Source organism: Pipra filicauda, unplaced genomic scaffold (genome assembly GCF_003945595.2).
Source record: "Pipra filicauda isolate LSUMZ 115617 unplaced genomic scaffold, ASM394559v2 scaffold512_size417520_pilon, whole genome shotgun sequence".
NCBI lineage: Eukaryota > Metazoa > Chordata > Aves > Passeriformes > Pipridae > Pipra > Pipra filicauda.
Genome location: NW_024104657.1, coordinates 316,148 through 336,500, shown reverse-complemented (window position 1 = coordinate 336,500; position 20,353 = coordinate 316,148). Strand labels below are relative to the sequence as shown.

The 20,353-nt window shown below is 60.5% G+C and overlaps 5 protein-coding genes across 9 annotated transcripts; 2 read left to right on the top strand and 3 right to left on the bottom strand.

The window, feature by feature from the left end:
• Window positions 1-84: 84 nt before the first annotated feature.
• Window positions 85-1,001, bottom strand: SNAPIN (SNAP associated protein). Its single transcript, XM_027727278.2, has 4 exons — window positions 880-1,001; window positions 620-666; window positions 405-523; window positions 85-321 (listed from the first exon to the last, which is right to left on the bottom strand). The coding sequence occupies exons 1-4, from the start codon at window positions 984-986 to the stop codon at window positions 232-234; spliced, it is 363 nt and encodes a 120-aa protein (XP_027583079.2). The 5' UTR covers window positions 987-1,001; the 3' UTR covers window positions 85-231.
• Window positions 1,002-2,328: 1,327 nt separating this feature from the next.
• Window positions 2,329-7,668, bottom strand: LOC113991179 (chromatin target of PRMT1). Of its 3 annotated transcripts, none has more exons than XM_027727275.2 (6): window positions 7,534-7,662; window positions 6,190-6,265; window positions 4,749-4,899; window positions 3,345-3,528; window positions 3,119-3,256; window positions 2,329-2,676 (listed from the first exon to the last, which is right to left on the bottom strand). In XM_027727275.2, exons 2-6 carry the CDS (start codon window positions 6,252-6,254, stop codon window positions 2,474-2,476), a joined length of 741 nt encoding a protein of 246 aa, XP_027583076.1. In that variant the 5' UTR covers window positions 6,255-6,265; window positions 7,534-7,662; the 3' UTR covers window positions 2,329-2,473. The 3 variants fall into 3 exon arrangements, with proteins under 3 accessions (XP_027583076.1, XP_027583077.1, XP_027583078.1); XM_027727276.2 differs by having other exon boundaries at window positions 3,345-3,525; XM_027727277.2 differs by lacking the exons at window positions 2,329-2,676; window positions 3,119-3,256; window positions 3,345-3,528 and adding an exon at window positions 3,580-3,790 and having other exon boundaries at window positions 7,534-7,668.
• Window positions 7,669-8,706: 1,038 nt separating this feature from the next.
• S100A1 (S100 calcium binding protein A1) lies at window positions 8,707-10,140 on the bottom strand. Of its 2 annotated transcripts, none has more exons than XM_039386880.1 (3): window positions 9,973-10,140; window positions 9,066-9,214; window positions 8,707-8,984 (listed from the first exon to the last, which is right to left on the bottom strand). In XM_039386880.1, the coding sequence occupies exons 2-3, from the start codon at window positions 9,204-9,206 to the stop codon at window positions 8,841-8,843; spliced, it is 285 nt and encodes a 94-aa protein (XP_039242814.1). In that variant the 5' UTR covers window positions 9,207-9,214; window positions 9,973-10,140; the 3' UTR covers window positions 8,707-8,840. The 2 variants fall into 2 exon arrangements, with proteins under 2 accessions (XP_039242814.1, XP_039242815.1); XM_039386881.1 differs by lacking the exon at window positions 9,973-10,140 and adding an exon at window positions 9,651-9,657.
• A 3,819-nt stretch (window positions 10,141-13,959) lies between these two features.
• Window positions 13,960-15,305, top strand: S100A13 (S100 calcium binding protein A13). Of its 2 annotated transcripts, none has more exons than XM_027727271.2 (3): window positions 13,960-14,228; window positions 14,792-14,957; window positions 15,118-15,305. In XM_027727271.2, the coding sequence occupies exons 2-3, from the start codon at window positions 14,805-14,807 to the stop codon at window positions 15,250-15,252; spliced, it is 288 nt and encodes a 95-aa protein (XP_027583072.1). In that variant the 5' UTR covers window positions 13,960-14,228; window positions 14,792-14,804; the 3' UTR covers window positions 15,253-15,305. The 2 variants fall into 2 exon arrangements, with proteins under 2 accessions (XP_027583072.1, XP_039242813.1); XM_039386879.1 differs by having other exon boundaries at window positions 13,965-14,228; window positions 14,559-14,957.
• Window positions 15,306-16,333: 1,028 nt separating this feature from the next.
• On the top strand, window positions 16,334-18,681 carry S100A14 (S100 calcium binding protein A14). Its single transcript, XM_027727289.2, has 3 exons — window positions 16,334-16,404; window positions 17,620-17,766; window positions 17,862-18,681. Exons 1-3 carry the CDS (start codon window positions 16,372-16,374, stop codon window positions 17,979-17,981), a joined length of 300 nt encoding a protein of 99 aa, XP_027583090.1. The 5' UTR covers window positions 16,334-16,371; the 3' UTR covers window positions 17,982-18,681.
• Window positions 18,682-20,353: the final 1,672 nt, after the last annotated feature.

The following is a 20,353-nucleotide window of genomic DNA, read 5'->3' as shown; positions in this document are numbered from 1 at the left end:
CGCCCCCTGCTTGTGCCCAGACCCCCCCTGGCAACCCCTGCTTTCCCCACTGTCCCCAAGGCCCCTCAGGGACGTGGCACCATCACGGAGTCCAGCGTCACTTTTATTCCAGCACCCCCAAATCCGGGCACACGACTCGGGGGGGGTCCCTGCTCCCCATGTGGCAGGTGAGGAGGGACACCCCCCGAATTCCCAAGGCTGTGATCCCGGGGATACCTGCTCCCCTGGCTCTCACTTGCCCTGGTAGCCCCCAGCCTCCAGCATCGCCCTCCTCCGCACGGTCTCCTTGGCCACGCTGTGGTTCAGCCTCCGTAGCCGCTCCTGGGCAGGAAAACCCCCCTCTGTGAGTGCCCAGGGGGGCTCTGGGACCCCCCACAACCCCTCTTTGCCCCCCAGAACCCCACCTGGGCGTTCTGCAGGATGTTGTTGACCAGCACCACCCGGCGCCGGGCGTTGAGCAGCTTCTTCACGTAGGGGTCGAGGTCAAGGGCCACCTTCTGGTCCTCATTGATGCGGCAAAGCTCTGAGGAAGGGGCACAGAGCCAGTGAACCCCCTGTGCCCCCCAAACCTGGAGGTGAGGGGTGGCAGAGGTGACCCCCCCCCCCGTTTTTGGCTCACCTGTGGCCAGGCTGTCGATGTGCTCCCGCAGCTCCACCTGGCTCTCCCTGCGAGGGGACAGGGAAAACATTGGACCCCACCCCAAAGGCCCCTCAATATGGGATCTGTGCCCTCAGCACCCCCCAGCCGAAAAGTCACCCCCCCAGGGGACCTGGACTCCCCTCAGATACCACAGATACCCTCTCAGCCCTACCTGCCCCTCGGCCCCCGCGCTCCCGCCGCCGCTCCCGGCCCGCCCTGCCCGGTCCGTGTGGCCGTACCTGACGCTGTGGACGTGACGGTCGAGCTGTCTCACGGCGGGGCGCAGGAATTGCAGCAGCCCTTCAGCGAAGAGCTCCCGGGCCGCGGGGCCGCTCCCCACCGCCATCTTGGCCCCCCACGCGCCGCGGGGACTGCTGGGAAACCGAGTCCGCAGGGACGGGAAAGGCCGCGGGGGCTGGTGGGCAATGTAGTCCCGAGTGGGGACAGACGAGGCGCAGCTCAGGAACATCTAGAGGCGCAACCGCACCGCTGACAGACAGGCCACAAACCCCAACCCCGTCCATTACAGAACGGTTAAACCAACACGTTTGGGGTCCTTTCACCCTCAGCCCCCTCAATCCCGTTTCCGGCATTTGCCCGTTCCCCTCAGTATCAAAAGCAGCGGCCGGAGAGCGTGAGATGCCGCCGCGCCGCAGCCAATGGCAGCCGCCGTAACAACCGTCCCTCGCCTCGCCAGCCAATAGCGGCTGCGCTTACACTGCCTGAGCACACACGGGCCCAGCCCCCGGCGCCGCTGGGTCCCGGCGCCCGCCCGGCCCCGATCCCACCGGGAATGCCGCCGGACTCCGGCCCCGATCCCTCCGGGAATGCCGCCGGACTCCGGCCCCGATCCCAACTCGATGGAGCCGGTGGGTTCCTGGGGCTGCGACCGCATTCCCTCCGCTTCCTTCTGCCCCTATAGAGTAATTCCATGGCAGAGGAGGAGGAGAAAAATCCCATTTTCTGGGAAAAAACCCTAACCCCTAAACATGGCTTTGGGAATTATTTTTCTCCTTTGTTATAACCAACCAGAAATGCAAGATTCCAATGGAACCAGAATAGGTCACAGAAGGGGCGAAATTCAAACCTGGACGGGAATCACAAACCCTTCACCAAGCCACGGGGTTCAATTGTTTTTTGGAGAAAAATGACAGATTTTGGAGTCTGTACTGTAAGAGACAGTTCTGATGCTCTGCTTCGCTGTCCCAGCTGGAATTTTATGTCCCTGTCTCCCATTCCTTTAAACAAGCACTTGAACCACAGAAACACGGTGCCAAAAGAACTTTAAACCCCCAAAAAATCCACTAAAAGGGAATTTTCCTCCTGCTCCAACCTACAGGAACTCCCGGTGTGGAACAAGAGGATTTGAGCATCTTGAAGGAAAACAACAGCTAAACTTGGGCTCTTGGCCCTGCTAGGATGGTTGGGTTTGGCTTCAGGTGGGTTCAACTGAACTCTACAGGAGTGAACCTGGCGATCCAAAAATACAACCGAGCCATCCCAAAATCCCAACAAGAGCATCCCAGAACACAACAAAAACATCCCCAAATCCACAGAAACACCCCAAACCCCAACCACGGAGCTCCAGAGGCACACCAAGGCCTGACCCCCATCCCACGGACACGTCACCAGCGGTGGATCCATCCCATTTCCCTCAGGGGGGAAAAAACAAACCCACCGAAAAAGATCCCCCCAAAAAACAATCCCAAAAAAAGTTTAATACAACAGAGAGAGTATCAAAACATCGAAGAACACACTAAGTCTGAATTCTCCATGGGGAACGGAGAAGGGTTCTCCCAGCACGGCACAAGCTCCGCGGGCAGTCCTGGCCCCTCAGTCGGTGGCCTCGGGATCCGTCTGTGCCATGTAGGCGTCCAGCTCGGCGTCCAGGTGTCCCTTGGTCTTGGACATGTAGGCGTCCAGCTGGTTGTCCAGCTGCTCCTTGGTCAGGGCCGGCCGTGCGGAGCCTCTGCCGCGGCCTCGGCCTCTCCCGCGGCCCCCGAAGCCGCCCCGGCCCCGGCTGGACATGCCGCGACCTGGCAGGGATGGAAAACCAGTCACACCTTCCAGCCAAGGAATTCTCAACTCCCAATTCCCTACCCCAGCCCTCCAGGTGCCCAGAGAGATGGTGGAGCCATGGATACACACCCAGCTCGCTCCAGTCCCTCTGTGTTTGTCAGCCCAAGAGCCACTGCTCAAAGCTGCTGAAGAATCGGGAGCTTCCCGAGAATTCCTCAGTCCCAGCCCAACCATAACACCTGGATGCCCCCCCCCAACAGCTGGCTCCAGGTTTTCCTCTCCCACCTAATTCAAGCCCCTTCTCCATTTTATTGTTAAAAATAACCAGCTCTTGGATAAATGAGCTTTTCAAATTCCAGACTTGGAATTTTAGAGGCTGGAGGTTCCACACCCCGACCTTGAGCAGGAGAAGGGACTGCAGCTGAACTCCCGTTATCCCTGAAGTCTGGGCACACTCACCTCTGCCTCCGAGCCCCCCTCGGCCCATGGCCCCTCGGCCCAGGCCGCCTCTTCCCGGCCCTCCGCGGCCCCTGAGCCCTCCTCTCCGCAGCCCCATCCGGGGGGCGATCCCCCTCCCGCCGCGGAGCAGCCCCTGACCTGTGATGGAACAGCCAAAAAAAACGGGATTTCAGGCTGAGGAACGGCCAGGGGGACGTCAGGGCTGCGGGCAGGGGGTGGCACCCACCTCGGAGCGCGGCAGCCCCTCGGATCATGGCCCGGGCGCCGCGGCCCCGCAGGGCCCCCCGTGGAATTCCACGCTGGCCCAGGGCCAGGCCCCGGCCCCCCAGGGCCCCCCGGGCCAGCGCTCCCGCCGGCCGGCCCAGCCGAGCCTGGATGTTGCTCTTCCCGAGACGCTGCTTCAAGCTCTTCTGGAAGAGAGGATCGGGAAGGGAAAGAGCGGAAGTCATGCAGCAATCTGGGATTGGGGACACGACATGAGATGTGGGATAGCACTCCTAAAACGCAGGGCTATGCCTGGAAGCCAGGCCTGCATTCCCAAAACAATCAGCAACTCCTCTGTTTTCCTCGCAGCCGAGGGAGGGTGGAGCTGGGGTGGGGTTTTAAGGGCTGGAGGTGGGACTGTGAGGTGAAGCACTCGGCAGCTCCCGAACCCCGGGATGAGACATTTCTCTGGAAAAATAGAGAGGAGACGTCAACAGCCAGCACTGAACATCCCCACGACAACAGCAACCACCAGGAGGTGACAAATCACTTATCTGAGGTAAAAAGCGGGATTTTCTGCAAGTCCCTCAAGGTGTCTTGTTTTTAGGATCATGGAATATCCCAAATGGGAAAGGACCCACAAGGATTGAGTCCAACTCCTGGCCCTGCACGGACATCCCAACAATCCCATCGTGTCCCTCGAGCGTTGTCCAAACGCTCCTGGAGCTCAGGCAGCCTTGGGGCCGTGCCCACTGCCCTGGGGAACCTGTTCAGTGCCCAACCAACTACTCTCTGGGAGAAAAACCTTTTCCTAAAATCCAGCCTAACCCTCCCCTGGCACAGCTCCAGCTGTTCCCTCAGGTCCTGTCCCTGCTCACATGGAGCAGAGATCGGAGCTGCCCCTCAGGAGGAGCTGCAGCCCCCTGAGGTCTCCCACCAGCCTCGTCTCTTCCAGCTGAAGAAGCCTCAGTTGCTCCTCGTGCGGCCCCTCCAGACCCTTCCCCATCCTTGTGTCCCTCCTTTTGGACCTCCAAGAGCCTTTTTACAGAATCTCAGAATCCCTGAGGTTGGAAAAGCCCTCCCAGCCCATGGAGTCCACCCTGTGCCCCATCCCCACCTCGTCCCCCAGCCCAGAGCACTCAGTGCCACAGCCAGTCCTTCCCTGGACACCTCCAGGGCTGGGGACTCCCCCACCTCCCTGGGCAGCCCCTGCCAAGGCCTGAACACCCTTTCCATGGGGAAATTCCTCCTGACGGCCAACCTGACCCTCCTGTTGGGAGCTGAGAGAAGATCCTCCCTGAGCCTCCTTTTCTCCAGTGATCCCTCACAGGACTCACCCTCCAGCCCCTTCCCTTCTTGGGACTCTTTATCTCTGAGGAGCTTATTTTCCACATCCCTCCAAGCCCAAAATCCAGCTTTTCCTCACCTGTTTGAGCTTCAGAGCAGCCTGGACAGACGGTCTGTTCTCCATCTGCTGGGCCAGGCGTCTGTTTCTGGCGCTGGCCAGCTGCTGCTGCTGCATGGTGGCCCGAATATTCACTGGCATCGGCTGTTTGTTCTTCAGCATGTTAGTGAAGCTTCAAGGTCGAATAAAACGGGGTTTAATTAAAGCTTAAAACACACAATTACTGGCATTTCACGGTGCTCGAGTGGGTCTCCAGCTCCCATGAACCTTATGCAAAGAGTGGTACTTTTATGGGATTACGGATTCCTCGCTTGCCACGAGGACTGGAAAAGGCAGGAATGAGGTGGAAGTTCAGTCAGGATGAGAAAGCTGGAGGTTTAGTGGGTTTAGAGGTGGCAGAAGGGGTGACAACCAGCAGGAAGCAGGGATGGCCATGACAGGTGGGAGAAACGGGACAGCAAAAGCCAAATTAACCCCCCAAAATCTGGGAAAAGCTTAAAAACTCCAGGCCAGGAGGCAGGTTAGAAGGACACTGTGCCCTGAAATGCCTGGTGTGCTCCGGCACTGCGGGAACCAGGTTGGAAATGATCACTTTAAAGGCTTTTCCAACATTAAATAATGCCATGATTCTACAAAATTCCACCACCCAAAGCACCTCCTAATTTCCACCCAACTGTTTTCCTGAAATGAGGCCACTTGAGAATTTGTTTGGTGCTTTTAGTGCTTAATTTAAGAGCAAGCACGCAGTGAGATGGTAAATAAAGCCCCTGAACAGCATCCTGGGAGCTGAAGAGTGGAATAAATCCCCTAAAAACGAGGAATATGGGCTGATGTGCCAGTAAGCTCAGCCTACAGCTCCCTGCAGCTCTGCTGGAGCAAGAACTGCCCCAAAACTTCTCAGTCGTAAGAGAATTAACCCCAAAGTGCTCAGCAGGGCAGCGAGACACCCGTTAGTCGTCACAGAGAAGCCACACGTGGAAAACCAGCGGAATGACCCACGGGAAGAGCGCGAGGACAGAGGAGAGATGGAGGTGAAGCGAAGCATTTGCCTCTTACAAGGCCCAAAGAGCCTTTGGGCTGGTTCCAGGGGCCACCACCGGCCTCTTACAGGGCTCACCCGGGCAGGTGGGACCCTCGGGCGCGGCGGCCGGGCCAAAATACCAATGTCAAAAACATGTGGGAGAGACAGGGAGGGTGCGTGAGGTTGGTCTCTGCTCTTACAACACATCCCACCGCATTTCCGTGGCACGCGAACATTAAACCACGGAGCAATCCCTCCGCAACTGGGCCCTTTTAACCCGCTGTGCCACCGGACCTGGAGGCGAAGGCAGGTGTGGAGGCACCTGCTCGCTCGACGAGGTTAAAAGAGGGCGGGACCCACGGTGGGCTTGGATTTGGGCAGTGAGAATTAAGTATAAAAACATGGTTTCTTAGGAGCTGAAGGTGCCGTTGGCTTCCTCACCGCTCGTTCAGAGACATCTTGGTGGTGCTCTTTAGCACGACCTTCGGTGCTGACTGTGCAGCCATCTTCAGAGAATCTGCAAAACAGGGCCAAAAGGGAGAATTTACACCTTTATTCTACATTTCTACTGTTAAATATTAAATAATCCCTCCATTTTTGTCCCTTGAGTGGAGAAAAAACCAACCTACCCCACTCCTATGTGTAATATATTATTTTTAGTGTTTTCTAGCCCTTTGCCAAAATTTTTAGGTTCTGATTGTGATGATTTTAGAGACTGTTTGATTTTTTAATGTTTTGTAGCCCCCCTGCCAATTTTAATAAATCAGGGAGCTACTTTAACTCATCCTTACCAAAAATTTATCTTTTTGTAGTGAATATTTTGCCAATATTAAGAATAGTAATACAAAAATCCAGCAGCAAGATGGCAACCAAGTGGCACCTTCAGAGAAAAATTTTCCAAACAAAGCCAAAAATATCAAAATTATACGATTATATGCTTATATGGTTAAACGTTAAAAAATTCTCCATTCTGGGTGGAGAGAACTGAGAGGCAGGTTATGGGTATTATAATAACAGACTTTTAGTATTTTCTAGCCCTAATAAATCAGGGAGTTACTTTATTTCACCCTTACTAAAAAGGTGTCTTACAGTGAATATTTTCCTATTATTTGGGGTAATAATACAAAAATCCAGCAGCAAATGGCAACCAAATGCCTTTAGCACAGTAACACCTCCACATTTCCCACGTTTTTAGCATCAGCAAGAGGCAAATCCCAATTTTAAGGGCACAGGGCGTAAAATCGGGAATAAAAATCCAAGATTATGCTACACAAGCATCATATCCTTTAAAAATACCGAGGTTCCACCTGACTCAGGGCAGGGATTTAAATCCCCCCCAGTGCTGGATGCTACGGAAACGTGCTGAGCTCCAACCCCCGAGCTCTGCAGATCGATTTATTAATTTATTTTTATAATTAGCACCAAATTTAACGGGTGGGTGACCGGGCCGCGCTCACCCTACAACACCCTCAAAACCTCGCTTTTTGGAGAGGATTTACAGCCAGAAATCGAGCCAACCGGCAGCCTCGCTCCTGTTTTTAATTATTTTTAATAATTTTAGTGGGCTTTTAAAAATATAAAGTGGTTTTTTAAGCGGTATTTTTTCGAGTGACCGTCGCGGGGGTATCCCCGCTCCGCCCCCGTCAGCCCCGAGAACAGCTCCGGGCACGGAGCCGGGGGAAGAGGGACCCCTCCCAGAACCCTGAGGGGACCCTCCGGAGCTCTAAGGGGGCCCCGAGGCCTGTCCCGTCCCCTTCCCCCCCCCCAGCCGGGGCAGTCTCTCACCGAAGCAGACGGTCGCCAGGTCTCCGGTGGCTCCGGCGGGCGGGCAGGTGTTAGCGGGGCAGGTGTGGGGCAGGCGCGGGGCCGGGGCCGGGGCCGGCGCTGAGCTCCGCCCGCTCCCGCCGCCGCCGCCGCTTCTCCCTCAGCCGCCCGCGACAAAATGGCGGCGGCGCTGCTCCCGCCCCCCCGAAATGGCGGCCGCGCGCCCGGCCACGCCCAATGCGCTCGCGAGCCACGCAAGGAGAGCGCTGATTGGTGTTCCCCCGGGGAAAGGAGGGGGGGGCAGATGAGGGGGGGAAACTATGGTATCCGTGGACGTCATATTGACGTGATGACGTCACGTGGATCGGGTGTCGTCATGGAATCCTGGGAGCAGGGAATCATGGGATTGTGGAATGGTGGAGTCATACAATCATGGTATCATGGAGTTGCAGAATCATGGAATCGCAGAATTCTGTGGAATCACGGAATTGCAGTAGCATCATCACAGAATCAAGGAATCGGGGATTAACAGAACCATGGAATCACAGAATCATAAAATTATGTAATCCTGGAATCATACAGAATCATGGAATCATGGAATATCCTGAGTTGGAAGGGACTCAAAGAATCGTCCAGTCCAGCTCCTGGCTGTGCACAGGATCCCCACCAAAACTCCCACCAAAACCCCACCAAAATCCCACCAAAATTCCAACCTTGGAATGTTGCCCAGGTGCTCCTTGACCCCTGGGGACTCCATTCCCATTCTCCTCTGAGGGCAGACCCTTTCCCAATCCCACCCCAGCCCTGCTGTGCCGGGATTCCTGGCAGATGATGGCGCTGGTGGCCCTGGCGGGGCCATTGGCTCCCAGCCCATCCCACTGGGATCCCAACCGGTTCCTCCAGCCTCACGGGTGTGGTCCTGGAGACTCCGGAGGCTCCGACAGCGAGTCCTAACCTGTCACCCCCCAAATCCCGGTGTCCCCGTGTCCCACATCCCAACACTGCCCGGGATCACCCGCTCCCTGGGGCGATCTAGGATGGATTTCAGGCTCCCTGGATGGATCAGGGTGGAGCCAGGGATGTCTGCAGGCACTTGGGGTGACCCTGGGTGGCTTGGGAGAGGGAAAACTCCCTGGAATCCCTGGAGGCTCTCGGAGGGGGACGCTGGGAATGAAGGAGCTGCCAACACACCCAGGCTGGGTCGGTGCCTTTATTGTGGAGCTGGATCCCGGCGGGATCCCGTGGGAATGCTGGGGAGCGGAGAGGGGGTGGCAGGGAGGTGTCTGGATTTTGGGAATGCCGTGTGTGCAGGGTGGGAGCACAGCAGGTCAGGCGTTCTCCCAGAAGAAGGTGTTGCAGGCCACGGTCAGGGCGGCCACCAGGACCACGAACTCCTGGAAATCCACCTCCCCGTCGCCGTTCTCATCCAGGTCCTGCATGATCTTCTCCACGGCCCCTGTGTCCTTTTGGGTCTGGTGGGGGGGCACAGGGTGAGCACAGGGGGAAAGAGGGGAAGGGGAGACCCCCCCAGTGCTGCAACTGGTCCCAGTTACCTCCAGGAAACATCCCAGCTCACTCTGCAGCAGCTCCTTGAGCTCCTTCTTGCTCAGCTTGTACTTGTCCCCCTCCTTCCCAGAGTAGTGGTGGAAGACGTTGATGAGGGTTTCCATGGCCCCTTCCAGCTGTGACGCCATGGATCTGGCTGTGGGAACCCCCCCCCCCGTCACGGGGGGCACCCACCAGCCCCCTTTCAATGACACCCCCCCCAAATGTCACCCACCCCCTGCCCTGTCCCCTTCCTGGCAGCGTTTCCTGGTCCCGCTGGGCAGGGGTCCAGGATCTGGGGGTCCCCGGGCATCCTGGTGCCCCTCAGGGTAGGGGGGGGGGCTCGCCCGAGGGGAAAAGACCCCATGCACCTGCCCCACTTTCAGTGTGCCCACCCTGTTCCCCCTCCCACTCCCAGCAGCGTCACATTGGTCCTGCTCCCGTCCCTCGTCGCTGTGCAGGGATCAACACGGTGGATCTGGGGGTCTCAGGGCATCCTGGGCATTCCCAGGGTTGGGTGGGGGGCTCTGGAGTGCCGGGATGACACCCCCTCCACCTCCCCCCTCACAGGGCAGCCCCCAAACGTCACCCACCCCCTGCCCTGTCCTGGTCCCTCTGCTCACTCTGTGCTGGGCAGGGACTGACACCGCAAATCTGGGGGTCCCACGGCACTCTGGTGCCCCCCAGGGCTGGGTGGGGGGCTCCTCCGAAGGGGAGGGACCCCATCCACCAGCTCCCCTTCCAATGACACCTCGCTCCCTGCCCCGTCCCCTTCCCGGCAGTGTCACGTTTTTCCCGTCCCTCGGTGCTGGGCAGGGATCGACCCACGGGATGTGGGGGGCCCTGGGCTGGGTGGGGAGCTCCTCTGGGATGGGGGGACCCCTCCCCTGCCCCTCACAGGCCACCTGTGCTCACCTGAGCTCCCCGTGCTGCGAGTGCTCCCAGACGGGCCGCCGGGGACGCTAAATAAGCTCCAAGCCCCCTCCCTCCGGGAGGATCCGATACCGGGGCTGGACAGCCCGGCTGGCACCACCGGCCACCCCCGCGGGGGCTGGGACCTGGGGGGCTGGACCCCCGGGATGGCACCACGATGGCACCGGGAAGCACTTCCAGCCCCACTGGAGCTTGTGGGGTTCTGGCGGGAAGGGATGGGGTGGGCACAGTGTCACTTTGAGGGGCTCAGTGCCCTCCTCATGTGTCCCTCACCACCCCCAGGGATGAGTCTGGACCCCTGGAATGGCACTGGGATGGCTCTGGAAAGTATTTCCAGCCCCACCGGAGCTTGTGGGGTTCTGGCGGGAAAGGATGGGGTGGGCACAGCGTCACTTTGGAGGGCTCAGTGCACCCCCATAGATGAGCCTGGACCCCTGGGATGCTGGGGAAGTGTGGGGCGGGCATTTGGTCGCTGTTAGGGTCAGGCCCATGTCCCTCATGTCTCTGGTGTCCCTGGTGTCCTTTGTGTCACCACGGACCCCTCGTGTCCCGAGCGCCCGGGGTCTGACCCCGCGGGGTCCCCCTGGCATCCCCCATCTGTCAGCAGTGCCGTTGGTGCCAGGACTGTGCCCAGCCCTTGTCCCAGGGCTGGAAAGGGATCCGGTGTCTTGGGCCCTGACATGGGAGCCGGCGGGGCCGGGGGGAGCCGAGGGGGCTATCGGGTGACTCCAGCGCGTCCCCCGGGGCCCCCCGAGCGCTGAAAGGCCTCTTGTCACTCTCAAAAGGCCCCACAATTCCAGCCCGGACGTTGCTCCAGCAACGCCTCGGCCAAGAAACCAGATTCCCGAGCCGGCCCTGGAAATGCTGATAATCCGGGCTCCCGTTACGGCCCCGGATCCGCACAGGCTGGACCCCCACGGCCTGCCCGGCTCCGGTGGCCCCACGGGAGCTTAGCCTCCAAAATCATCATCCCCCCTCTTGGAGACCCCCCCACAGGGATTGGGACCCCCCACAGGGGCTGGGATCTCCCTCCAAGGATTGAGACCCCTCACAGGGATTGGGATCTCCCTCCAAGGGTTGGGACCCTCCAGAGAGGGGCTGCCGGGAGCTGCTTTTCGCAAGAGCCGGGTGGTGCCAGGCTCTTTATCCCAAATTCCAGCTCTAATTTGGGGCTAATTATATCCTGCTCCCTCCTTTCCATCTCCTGCACTTCCTGTCCCTGGGGTTGGGAAATGCCCGGTCGGTCCCCACTCAGGGACCCCAAAACCACAGTGAGATCATCTGACACCACTGTGTCAGGGAGGGGGGGGACTGGAGGGTTTGGGGTCACATGCAGGGTCCTGGGGGTCCCCTGTCCTGTTCCTGGGGCAGGTGAGGGAGGTGTGAAGGGGGTTCCTGGGTGGAGTTGGGCGTCCCGGATGGAAGTGGGGGTCCCAGATGGAAGCAGGCAGTTCTGGATGAAAGTAGGGGTCCCAGATGAAGTGGGAAGTCCTGAATGGAAATGGGGGTCCTGGATGGAAATTGGGTGTCCAAGACAGGGGTGAGGGTCCCAGATGGAAGCGGGGATCTCAGATGGAATTGTGAGTCCCAGATGGAAATGGGGGTCCCAGTGGAACGGAGGTCCCAAAAGGAAGCTCAGGAGCTGCTTCCCAGCAGGACACAGCTCCCATTTTTGCTGTGGGGCAGGAAGGGGGGCCTGGAGTTTTGGGAGAGGCCAAATCCAGAGCCTGGGAATGGGGGGAATGGGAAGGAACCGGTGGCACTCACTCAGTGTATCCCTGTCCCCTGGATCCGGCTGCTCCTTCCGGGAAAGCCCGGCTCTGGGACTGCCCAGCTGGGGAACAGCTGCCTGTGACGGGGCCAGCAATCCCCCAAAAATAACCTGGCCCTGGTCCCTGCACCAGGCACGGGGACATGGCCAGGCTGTGGGACCAGAGGGCTCCCATGAAGCCCAAACCCTCCCGGAGAGCAGGATTTGGGACCAGCCAGGAGAGCCCCAGCACTGCTGGGGGGGTATCACTGGGGTTTTGGGGGGTCCCGTGGTCGCTGTGGTGAGGGGAGATCATGCCCGGCTGGCACATTCCCAGAACAAGCTCCTTCCAAAGCAGGAGCAGTGAGGCCGTGCCAGGAACAACCTGGAACAGGTTCCAGCTGCTGCGAGTCCCTGAGCTCCCTCCAGCCCAGCTAAACCAGTCGCTCCAGTTACCTGGGCCGGGCCCATCTTGTCCCTCCGTCCCAGCACTGGGACAGGGAAGAGGCTTTTCCATCCCTGGGCTTTGGAATGGCAGGAGCTGCCGTGGCCACACTGGAGGCACTGGGATGGCACTGGGCACCCGGTTTTGCCCCACAGTCCCCTCCAGTGGAGCTGGAGGGGCCCATGGTGGGCACAGTGGCCGCCCCTGGTTGGGGTCCCCAACCCTGGGAGGTTGTGGACAACCCCAGGACAGGACATGGAGGTGACACCAACCCCTGGGAGGCACGTGGTCACATATAGGAGTCCTGTGGTCCTATATGGCCCTGGTCCCTATATGGCCCCTGTCCCCATATGGCCCCAGTTCCTATATGGTCAATGTCCCTATATGGCCCCAGTCCCTATATGGTCCCTGCCCTTATATGGCCCCTATCCCTATACGGTCCTTGTCCCTGTCCCCATATGGCCCATGTCCCCACGTGACCCAGTCCTTATATGGTCTCAGTCACCATACGGTCCCCGTCCCTATACACCCCCAGTCCCTGTATGGTCCCCTCCCAGCCGTGTTGGGGGTCCCCTGGCAGGGTCACCCCTCCCTGCCCACGGGGACAGCCCCAAACTGGGATCCCAGCTTTGACCGGAAGGTGCCTTTTCCCCAGCTCCTGAAGCTCCTGCTGCTCCCTCACCCCAAACCTGGCACCCCAAAATTCCAGGGGTGGCGAGTCACGGGCCCACCTGGCTCCGGGGCCAGTGATTCACCCCAAACCCGGCCCGGTCGGTGCCGCTCCTGACTCATCCCGGCGTTTCCCAATGGCCCATCCCGGGCCCTGACGTGGGGCCGGAGGAAGTGCCGTCCCTGTCCCTGTCCCCCCATCATCCCGGGACCAGGGCCGGGCCGGATGGGGCTGCAGGAAACCAATTCCTGCCCCGTGAGCTGGTGTGATGGGTGTGGGGTGGGGAACAGGTGCCATCAGAGCCTCCCCATCCCATGGAGAGGTGGAGTGAGTGTGTCAGGGCTCAGCAGAAACCAGGCAGGGGACAGGGGTGTTGTGCCAGGGACGTCCCTGCCCTGGGTTTCCAAAACATCACTGGGTTTCTGGGACCCCAAAACTCCCTGTGCTGTCCTGGGGGGCTGCTCGTCCCACCCCTGCTCTGTGTGGGACACAGGGATGGGGTGGGTGACAATCAGGGACGTCGGGGCCAGGCCTGGGGCTTTGTCTGGGGTCATGCCCAGAGTCCCCATGGGAATGTTGGGGCTGCTCCCTCTCCCAGGTGGAAAAGTGCCAGGGCTGCCATGTTATAAATACGCACTGATTAGAGGGGAGCGCTCGGGTCCCAACCCCCTAATTAATTTGGATTAATTAATTTTTACAGAGCCCACTATTAATAGGGATGATGTCAGCGGGAGCTGACTCACAACTCTCACTCTGGCTCGGTGGCACTGCTGGATCTGGGCTGGGATGAGCCAGAGCAGGATGGGAACAGGGAATTTGGGCATCATCCGTGCTGGGATGGACTGGGGGTGAGACCTGCCCTGCACCCCTGGGAAGGGGCTCAAAGCTTGGACTGGGTGATCCTCAAAAGTTGGATTTGATGACCTTCAAAAACTGGATTTGATGACCTTCAAAGGTTGGACTCGATGATTTTGGGGATCTTTTCCAGCCTAAATGATTCCGTGAAATCGGGTGATGCTCAAACCCTGTGGGATCCTCTGTGCCCTCGTGTCCCTCCCCTCAGCCCCTGGTCCCATCCTGCTCCCCTGGACCTTCCCGAGGCCGCCGGGGCCGCGGGAAGTTCAGCCCGGCAGGGCCGAGTTTGGTCCGGTGCCCACGTCGGGAGGGAGCAGAGGAGGAGGAGGAGGAGAACGTCAGGCGGTGTCTGTGCGTCCGTCCGGCCGCACCAGGAAACCCAACACCGCGGAGGGGGGGACAAAGGCTGCGCTGTCCCCTCCTGCGGCGTGGCTATAAAACCTCCCGAAACCTCCCCAACCCCCCCGACACCTCCCGGGGGCCACGACCCGCCCGCAGCTCTCTGACCACAGCGAGGGGTAAGTGGGGAGTCGCTGCTGCAGCGCTGACCCCACCCCGGCCACGGCAGCGCCGCTGGAGACCCCTGACACGCCCCCAGCCCCTTCCCATGCCCTCATCCCGGCCCCACTGTGGCACTGGGGACCCCTGACACACCCTCAGCCCCTTCCCATGTCCCCCCATCCCTTCCCGTGTCCCCCCATCCCCTTCCCACATTCCCCTGTCCCCTTCCCATGTCCCCCCATCCCTTTTCCATGTCCCCTCATCCCTTCCCACGTCCCCCTATCCCTTTTCCATGTCCCCCCATCCCTTCCCACATTCCTCATCCCTTTCCATGTCCCCCATCCCAGCTCCTGTGCCAGGTGGCAGCTGAGTCATCCCTCAGACCTGCTCCCCCTCCCCGTGGTCCCGCCTGAAGCTTTTGGTCCCTTGGGAGCAGCTCCCGACCCCGGGACCCTCCTCAGCCCTGCAGGTCTGAGACCCCTCAGAGCCGCTGCACCCTGGGCTGGGGGAAGGCAGAGGGTCTCCCTGGGACACCCCTCAGGGTGCAACCCCCTCCTGGCTCCTGTCCCTGCACCCCCAGCGTGTGCGGGGCCATGGCCACGAGCGAACTGACCGAGCTGGAATTGGCCATCGAGAAGATCATCGACATCTTCATCACCTGCGCGGGCAAGGAGGGCAGGAAGGGCACCCTGAGCACCAGCGAGTTCAAGGAGCTGGTCCAGCTCCATCTGCCCAACCTGATGAAGGTGAGGTGGGGAGCACCCTGAGGGGGTGGCTAGATCCCTGTGGAATCTCCCAGAGCTGTGGGGCTGCTTGGAATCCCCTGGGATTTGCTCTCAGGAGCCCCCCCGTCCCCTCCCTGCTCGCTGGGGGTTGGGATGTGGCTAATCCCGTGTCCCCACACAGGACGTGCCCTCTCTGGAGGAGAAGATGAGCGAGCTGGATGTGAACAACGACGAGGAGCTGAGATTTGGGGAGTTCTGGCGGCTCATCGGGGAGTTGGCCAAGACCATGAGGAGAGAGAAAATGGGGAAGAAGTGACGGGCCCATGGGAGACTCAGCTGATGTGGAGCAAATAAAAGAGGTTTCTCTGAGCCTGAGCAGTGCTGTTGTTCTTAGGGGGGATCCCAGTTTGGATCCCACATCCCCTTCCCTGCCCGTGGCCATGCTGGAGATGGGCCCAGCCCAGGGTGGTGGATTTGGGGACTCTGTGATGGATGGGGGTGTTCCCAAATTGCCTGGCTTTTGGGGTGGTCTGGCTTTTGGGGTGCCACCTCACACCCCACAAACACCTTCCTGCCGCGCTGTGGGGTGGGTGGGAGGCAGAGATGTGGCTGGGACCAGGGTGGGGCTGAGGAGCAGCTCTGGCAGTGATGCCACAGTAGCCACTGTGGCCACGGTGCCACCACCTCCACAGCATCAATGGCCAGCCTCTCTGGGGTCTTGGGTGGCACAGGGGGACACATCCACCTGCACAGCTTGTTCCTGGCTCGGGAATGTCCCCATTCCCAGTGTTCAGCTCCCAAATCCCAGTGGTGCTGGGATATGGTGAAATCCATCAGCACAGCACATCCCTGGCTCGGGAATGTCCCCATCCTGCTGTCCAGCTCCCAAACCCCCCAGCAGGGACACGGTGAGACCCCATCACGGGGTGACCCATCCCGTGACCCTCCCGAGCCGGGGGTGCCCGGTGGCCGTTCCCACGCGGCGCTGCCGTGCCGGGCTGGCTGGGGGAGCCCTGGATGTGGCCGGGAAAGGAGGCGTTTCCCGGCCCCACGCTGGCCCCGGGCCAGGCTCCGAAATGAGCACCGGGAGCTCCCACTCACACCTCCCGCGGTATAAAACGCCGGTGCAGCACAGCCCGGCACACCCGCCCAGCCCGCGGAGCAGGTAAGTGGCCCCTCGTGGGCCGGGGGGCTGTGCTCGGGGTCTCCCCCGCGCTCCCACGCTCGGCTCTGCCGCGACTTGCCGGGACGCCGCTGCCGCCGGGACGTGTCCTGGCAGCTCACCTTCCTCCGGGATGAGGAGGAGTCCTGGGAGATCCCTGAGAGCCGAGAGCTGAGCTGGGCTTTCCCCCTCCGACAGCTCCTCCGGATCCCATCGCAGAGGAGAGACCCCCCCGGTGCCACCGAGGACCCCCCGGACGCCGCGAGGAGCAGGATGGGCCAGTGCAACTGCCGCAAGAAGCGCAAGGTCCTCGAGCGGGACCCCCGGCGGGGTGTGGGGTGACCCCACATGTCCCCACCCCGGGGGCACAGCCCTGACTCTGCCCCATCCCGGAGCCAGAGTGTGGTGGAGGAGCTGGGGGCTGTTTTGGGGTTTGGACTTGCCGTCCCAGGCAGGGGGACCTGGTGCTGCGGGTTTGGAGCCACTCGGGAGCTCAGGGAAGCAGGCAGCCTTTTCCAGCTGCCGGGGATCCACCTTCGGGAGCCTCTGCAAGGATGGAGAGGAGCAGGAAGGCTCCTGTTTTCCTCGGCTTTTAACTGGGAGGTGTCCACCCTGCACCCCTTTGCACCTGTGGAGGATTTAGGGCGCCGGGATGAGGCTCTGGAGGTTGCCAGGTCCTTCCTAATGGGCATTGCCCGATGCGGTTTTGAGGGAAAACCGCAGATTTGAGTGAATCAGCATCGGCTCCCTCCGAACGCAGTGGCTGGAGAGCTGGGCACGGAGGTTGTGCCAGTCTGTGCCCCCCACCCCGCTGGGAACGGGGTCTGCTGGGGTGGGACAGGGGCTCTGGGAGCTGCCAAACCCCATCCCAGGCGTCGTCCCGGGCACTGACTCATCGTGCCATTGCCACTTGTGCCGAGGAGAGGAAGAACCAGTCAGGACGGCGCGGCCCCCGCGCCAGGGGTGTAGCTGAGACGCCAGGGTGGCTGAGCCTCGGGGGGCCCGGGCAAGGAGGGGGCCAGGAAAGGAGATTTGGGGGGTGACAGGCCTGCAGGGAGGGGTGGCGTGTCAAGGTGGCAGCTGGAGGGGGTCTTGCAGCCGGGCAGGGCCGGTGTGGGGCAGTGGAACATCTGTGTGGAGGGGTGGAACATGTCTGTGGAGAGGTGGAATATCTGTATGGAGAGGTGGAATACCTGTCTGGAGTGGTCTTATGCCTGTATGGGGGTCTCAGGTGTGGACAGTGGGCCCTGACATCTCTAGAGGGGGTCTCACACCTGTATGAGGGGTCTCACATCTGGACAGTGAGGTCTCACATCTGTATGGGGGGGGGGGGGTCTTACACCCTTGCAGAGAGGTCTGGTGTTGATAAGGAGCTTTATCCCATCACTGGGGACTCCTCAGGGAGTGTCCCACATACTGAGGGCTTGTCCTGTGCACCCTGGGGTGTCCCATCCCTCTGGGGAGGGGTCCCATCCCTCCAGGTCACTCTGCCCCCAGTACTCACCCCCTGTGCCCCCCCAGGACTGCCAGGAGCTCACGGACGTGGAACGGGCCATCGAGACTGTCATCAGCCAGTTCCACTGCTACGCAGTGAAGGGGCAGAAGGAGTACCTGACCCCCAGCGAGATGCAGGACCTGGTGGTGCAGAAGCTGCCCCACCTGGGCAAGGTGAGGGCAGAGCCCTGGGCTGGGCAGGAGGGGCTGGGGGGGGCATAGGACCTCACAGCCCCCTCACCCCGATGTTTTCTCTGCCCCCCCTGCAGTGTGTGGGACCACTGGAAGAGAAGATCGAGTGCATGGGAGACCCCAACGAGGCCAAGCTGGAGTTTGGAGAGTACTGGGACATGATGGGTGATGCAGCCAAGGGCTGCAGGAGGAAGTAGGAGCTGGTGGGGGACGGGAAGGTGCCCGAGGCCTCAGGCTCTGCACCGAGGAGCACGAGGGGCAGCGGGGCCTGGTGGGATGAGCCTGGGAAAAAACAACGTTGCTCCTGCCAGGGCTCGTCCCCTCCCGCTGGGGTGGAGGGATCCCCCTCCTCAGCCGCATCCCTGCCCTCTCCTGGCTCTCCTTCCCGTCAGGAAACCCCCTTCTCATCCCCAGCTCCGTGCCACGGTGGGAGGGAGGTGGTAATGGGGGTTCCTGACCTGGCTCCGGAGCCTTTCTCCCTCCTTTTGCTCCAGCGCTTTCATCCCTGGGGTTGTCCCACCTCCGCCCTGGAAACTCTCCGGTTGCAGGACCCCCAGCCCTGGAGGAGCATCACAGAGAGAGGGACTCGGCTCCTTTCCCCCCAAAATCCCCTTGGAAGTGTGGGCTCATCCCCCCAGCCCTGTGCCCTGGCACCCGAGGGCACCTCCGGGGGCATCCCGGGCTCTGCCGTGGCCGTGGGTGGGTGCACGTGGCCGGGGTGTATTCCCTGCTGTCCCCCCGGTGCAGGGACCAGGGTTCTGGGGGCTATCCCGGGATGTGCTGCCCTCCTGGTGCTCCCCGTCTCCAGGGATTGTGGCCCCCGGGCTCGGGGCGGGGGCGGGTTGGTCTCAGCTTGTGCCACTTGCAACCATTTTTGTATAAATTAATAAAGGAAAACACTGGAAAAGAAAAAAGCCAAACAACCAGGATGGAGTGACCTTGTTTGTCCCTGGTGGGGGAGGGAAAGTGGGGGGAAAAGGGGGGAGAGGGGGCTGCAGGGTCGTGGTGCTGAGGGTCATTCTGGATTGGGCAGAGCATGGGGGTGCAAAGGGGGCTGTGGGTGTGCAAGGGACCCCAGAGGTGTGCAAGGATTGCTGTGGGTGTGTGGGACCCCACGGGTGTGTGGGGACACGTGGGGGTGTGTGACCCCCTGGGTGTGTCAGGACACTGCAGGGGTGCACAGGGCTTCCACATTCCCAGTTCCTGGGGTGGTGGTGCCTGGCGGTCCCAGCTGTGGGGTCATGCTCTGGACAGGCACCCCAAGGGCTTTGGGAATGTGATTCCGTGCTGGGCAGGAGGGAGCTCAGAGGAGATCCCGAAATTCCAGGCTTGGAAAGAGTTGAGAGCTGTGAGCCAGCAAGATCCCACCTGTACTGGGAGAACGTGGGATTTGGGGCTAATTACAGCAAATTGGGAAAGAGTAAATGGCACAAAGCTGTGGCTCCCTGGGATGGGGCAATTAGTGAATGGGGAGTGAAGAAATGGGCTGGAGAACCCGGTTATCCCACCTTCCCTCCGACACCGGGCCATTCCCACTGAGCTCCACGTCCTGAAGGCGCAGTGGGGACCCCTAAAAGGGGTGTCCCAAAGAGGGACAGGCTGTGGGCACCTCAGCAGCACTTTGGGAGGGAAGAAACCAGAGGTGAGCAAACCAAAACTGATCCAAACCCCAACGAAAGGCGATAAAAGGTGGCGCTGGGCAGGTCCTGCCGGGCCGGCGGCGGCTCCGGCACCGCGGCTCGGCCACAGGGCCACCCTCTGTCTCCTCTCGGCCTGGGGTGGATTTCACAACGGGAATGACTATTTATTGTTCCTGCCTTGGAAATAAATGCATGGAAATTAAGCAGAAAGGTGTGGCGTGCATTTAATTAGAGACAGGAAATGTGTCAAATGGTCGGGGTGGTGTGGGGGGGAAAGGGGAGCCGGGGCTCCCGGATCCTCTTCCCGGCACCTGTCTGGGAATGTGCCGTGGGAGTGGGGACTTCTGGGCCGCTGAGTTTGTCCCTGGTGTGACGGTGTGCTGTCAGGAGGACAATTCCTGCGCCGTGAGCCATCCCTGATGAGTATCTGGAAAGTTCTTGGAGGTGGTGGGAGCAGCTCAGTCCACGCCGGGGCAGTCGGTGCCCCTCGGTGAGGACACAGCACTGGGCAACTCGCCAAAGACCCCCAAATCCAGGGCTCTGCAAAGGCTCCCTTGGTGCAGAGCTTGTCCAGGAGACACCAAATACCTCCTGGCCCTTCAGGCCTGGAGTTGGTGGGGACCAGGGGGGACTCTGACCTCACCAATTGGTGGGAAGTGTTTTGTGATGGGCCAGGATGGTACGTGGCTGCTCCGAGCACACGCACACGCCCTGGATGCCTTGTAAAAATAAGGGCCTGGATGTGGTTGTGACATCTGCCAGCAGAGGAGAGTAATGAAAGCCCATGATTCAGGGGTGAGCTGTTTGCCTGCAGGGTCCGGGAGGGATTCCCACCCTCCCGGGATGTTGCATCAACGAACGACACCGGAGCATCTCGGCCCAGAACAGGTTTTTGCTTCCTCCCAACCGAGATTAGGAAGGAGCCACGG

What these genes read in the sequence shown, in the direction of transcription:
- S100A13 (XM_027727271.2), top strand. Translation starts at nt 14,805, where the DNA reads ATGGCCACGAGCGAACTGACCGAGCTGGAATTGGCCATCGAGAAGATC. An exon ending in ATCTGCCCAACCTGATGAAG is followed by an intron (nt 14,958 to 15,117) that starts GTGAGGTGGGGA and finishes GTCCCCACACAG; the next exon opens with GACGTGCCCTCTCTGGAGGA.
- SNAPIN (XM_027727278.2), bottom strand. Translation starts at nt 986, where the DNA reads ATGGCGGTGGGGAGCGGCCCCGCGGCCCGGGAGCTCTTCGCTGAAGGG. An exon ending in CGTCACGTCCACAGCGTCAG is followed by an intron (nt 667 to 879) that starts GTACGGCCACAC and finishes GTCCCCTCGCAG; the next exon opens with GGAGAGCCAGGTGGAGCTGC. An exon ending in CATCGACAGCCTGGCCACAG is followed by an intron (nt 524 to 619) that starts GTGAGCCAAAAA and finishes CCCCTTCCTCAG; the next exon opens with AGCTTTGCCGCATCAATGAG.
- S100A1 (XM_039386880.1), bottom strand. Translation starts at nt 9,206, where the DNA reads ATGGCGTCACAGCTGGAAGGGGCCATGGAAACCCTCATCAACGTCTTC. An exon ending in AGCTGGGATGTTTCCTGGAG is followed by an intron (nt 8,985 to 9,065) that starts GTAACTGGGACC and finishes CCCCCCCACCAG; the next exon opens with ACCCAAAAGGACACAGGGGC.
- LOC113991179 (XM_027727275.2), bottom strand. Translation starts at nt 6,254, where the DNA reads ATGGCTGCACAGTCAGCACCGAAGGTCGTGCTAAAGAGCACCACCAAG. An exon ending in AAGATGTCTCTGAACGAGCG is followed by an intron (nt 4,900 to 6,189) that starts GTGAGGAAGCCA and finishes TCGACCTTGAAG; the next exon opens with CTTCACTAACATGCTGAAGA. An exon ending in CTGCTCTGAAGCTCAAACAG is followed by an intron (nt 3,529 to 4,748) that starts GTGAGGAAAAGC and finishes CCTCTCTTCCAG; the next exon opens with AAGAGCTTGAAGCAGCGTCT.
- S100A14 (XM_027727289.2), top strand. Translation starts at nt 16,372, where the DNA reads ATGGGCCAGTGCAACTGCCGCAAGAAGCGCAAG. An exon ending in ACTGCCGCAAGAAGCGCAAG is followed by an intron (nt 16,405 to 17,619) that starts GTCCTCGAGCGG and finishes GTGCCCCCCCAG; the next exon opens with GACTGCCAGGAGCTCACGGA. An exon ending in AGCTGCCCCACCTGGGCAAG is followed by an intron (nt 17,767 to 17,861) that starts GTGAGGGCAGAG and finishes CCCCCCCTGCAG; the next exon opens with TGTGTGGGACCACTGGAAGA.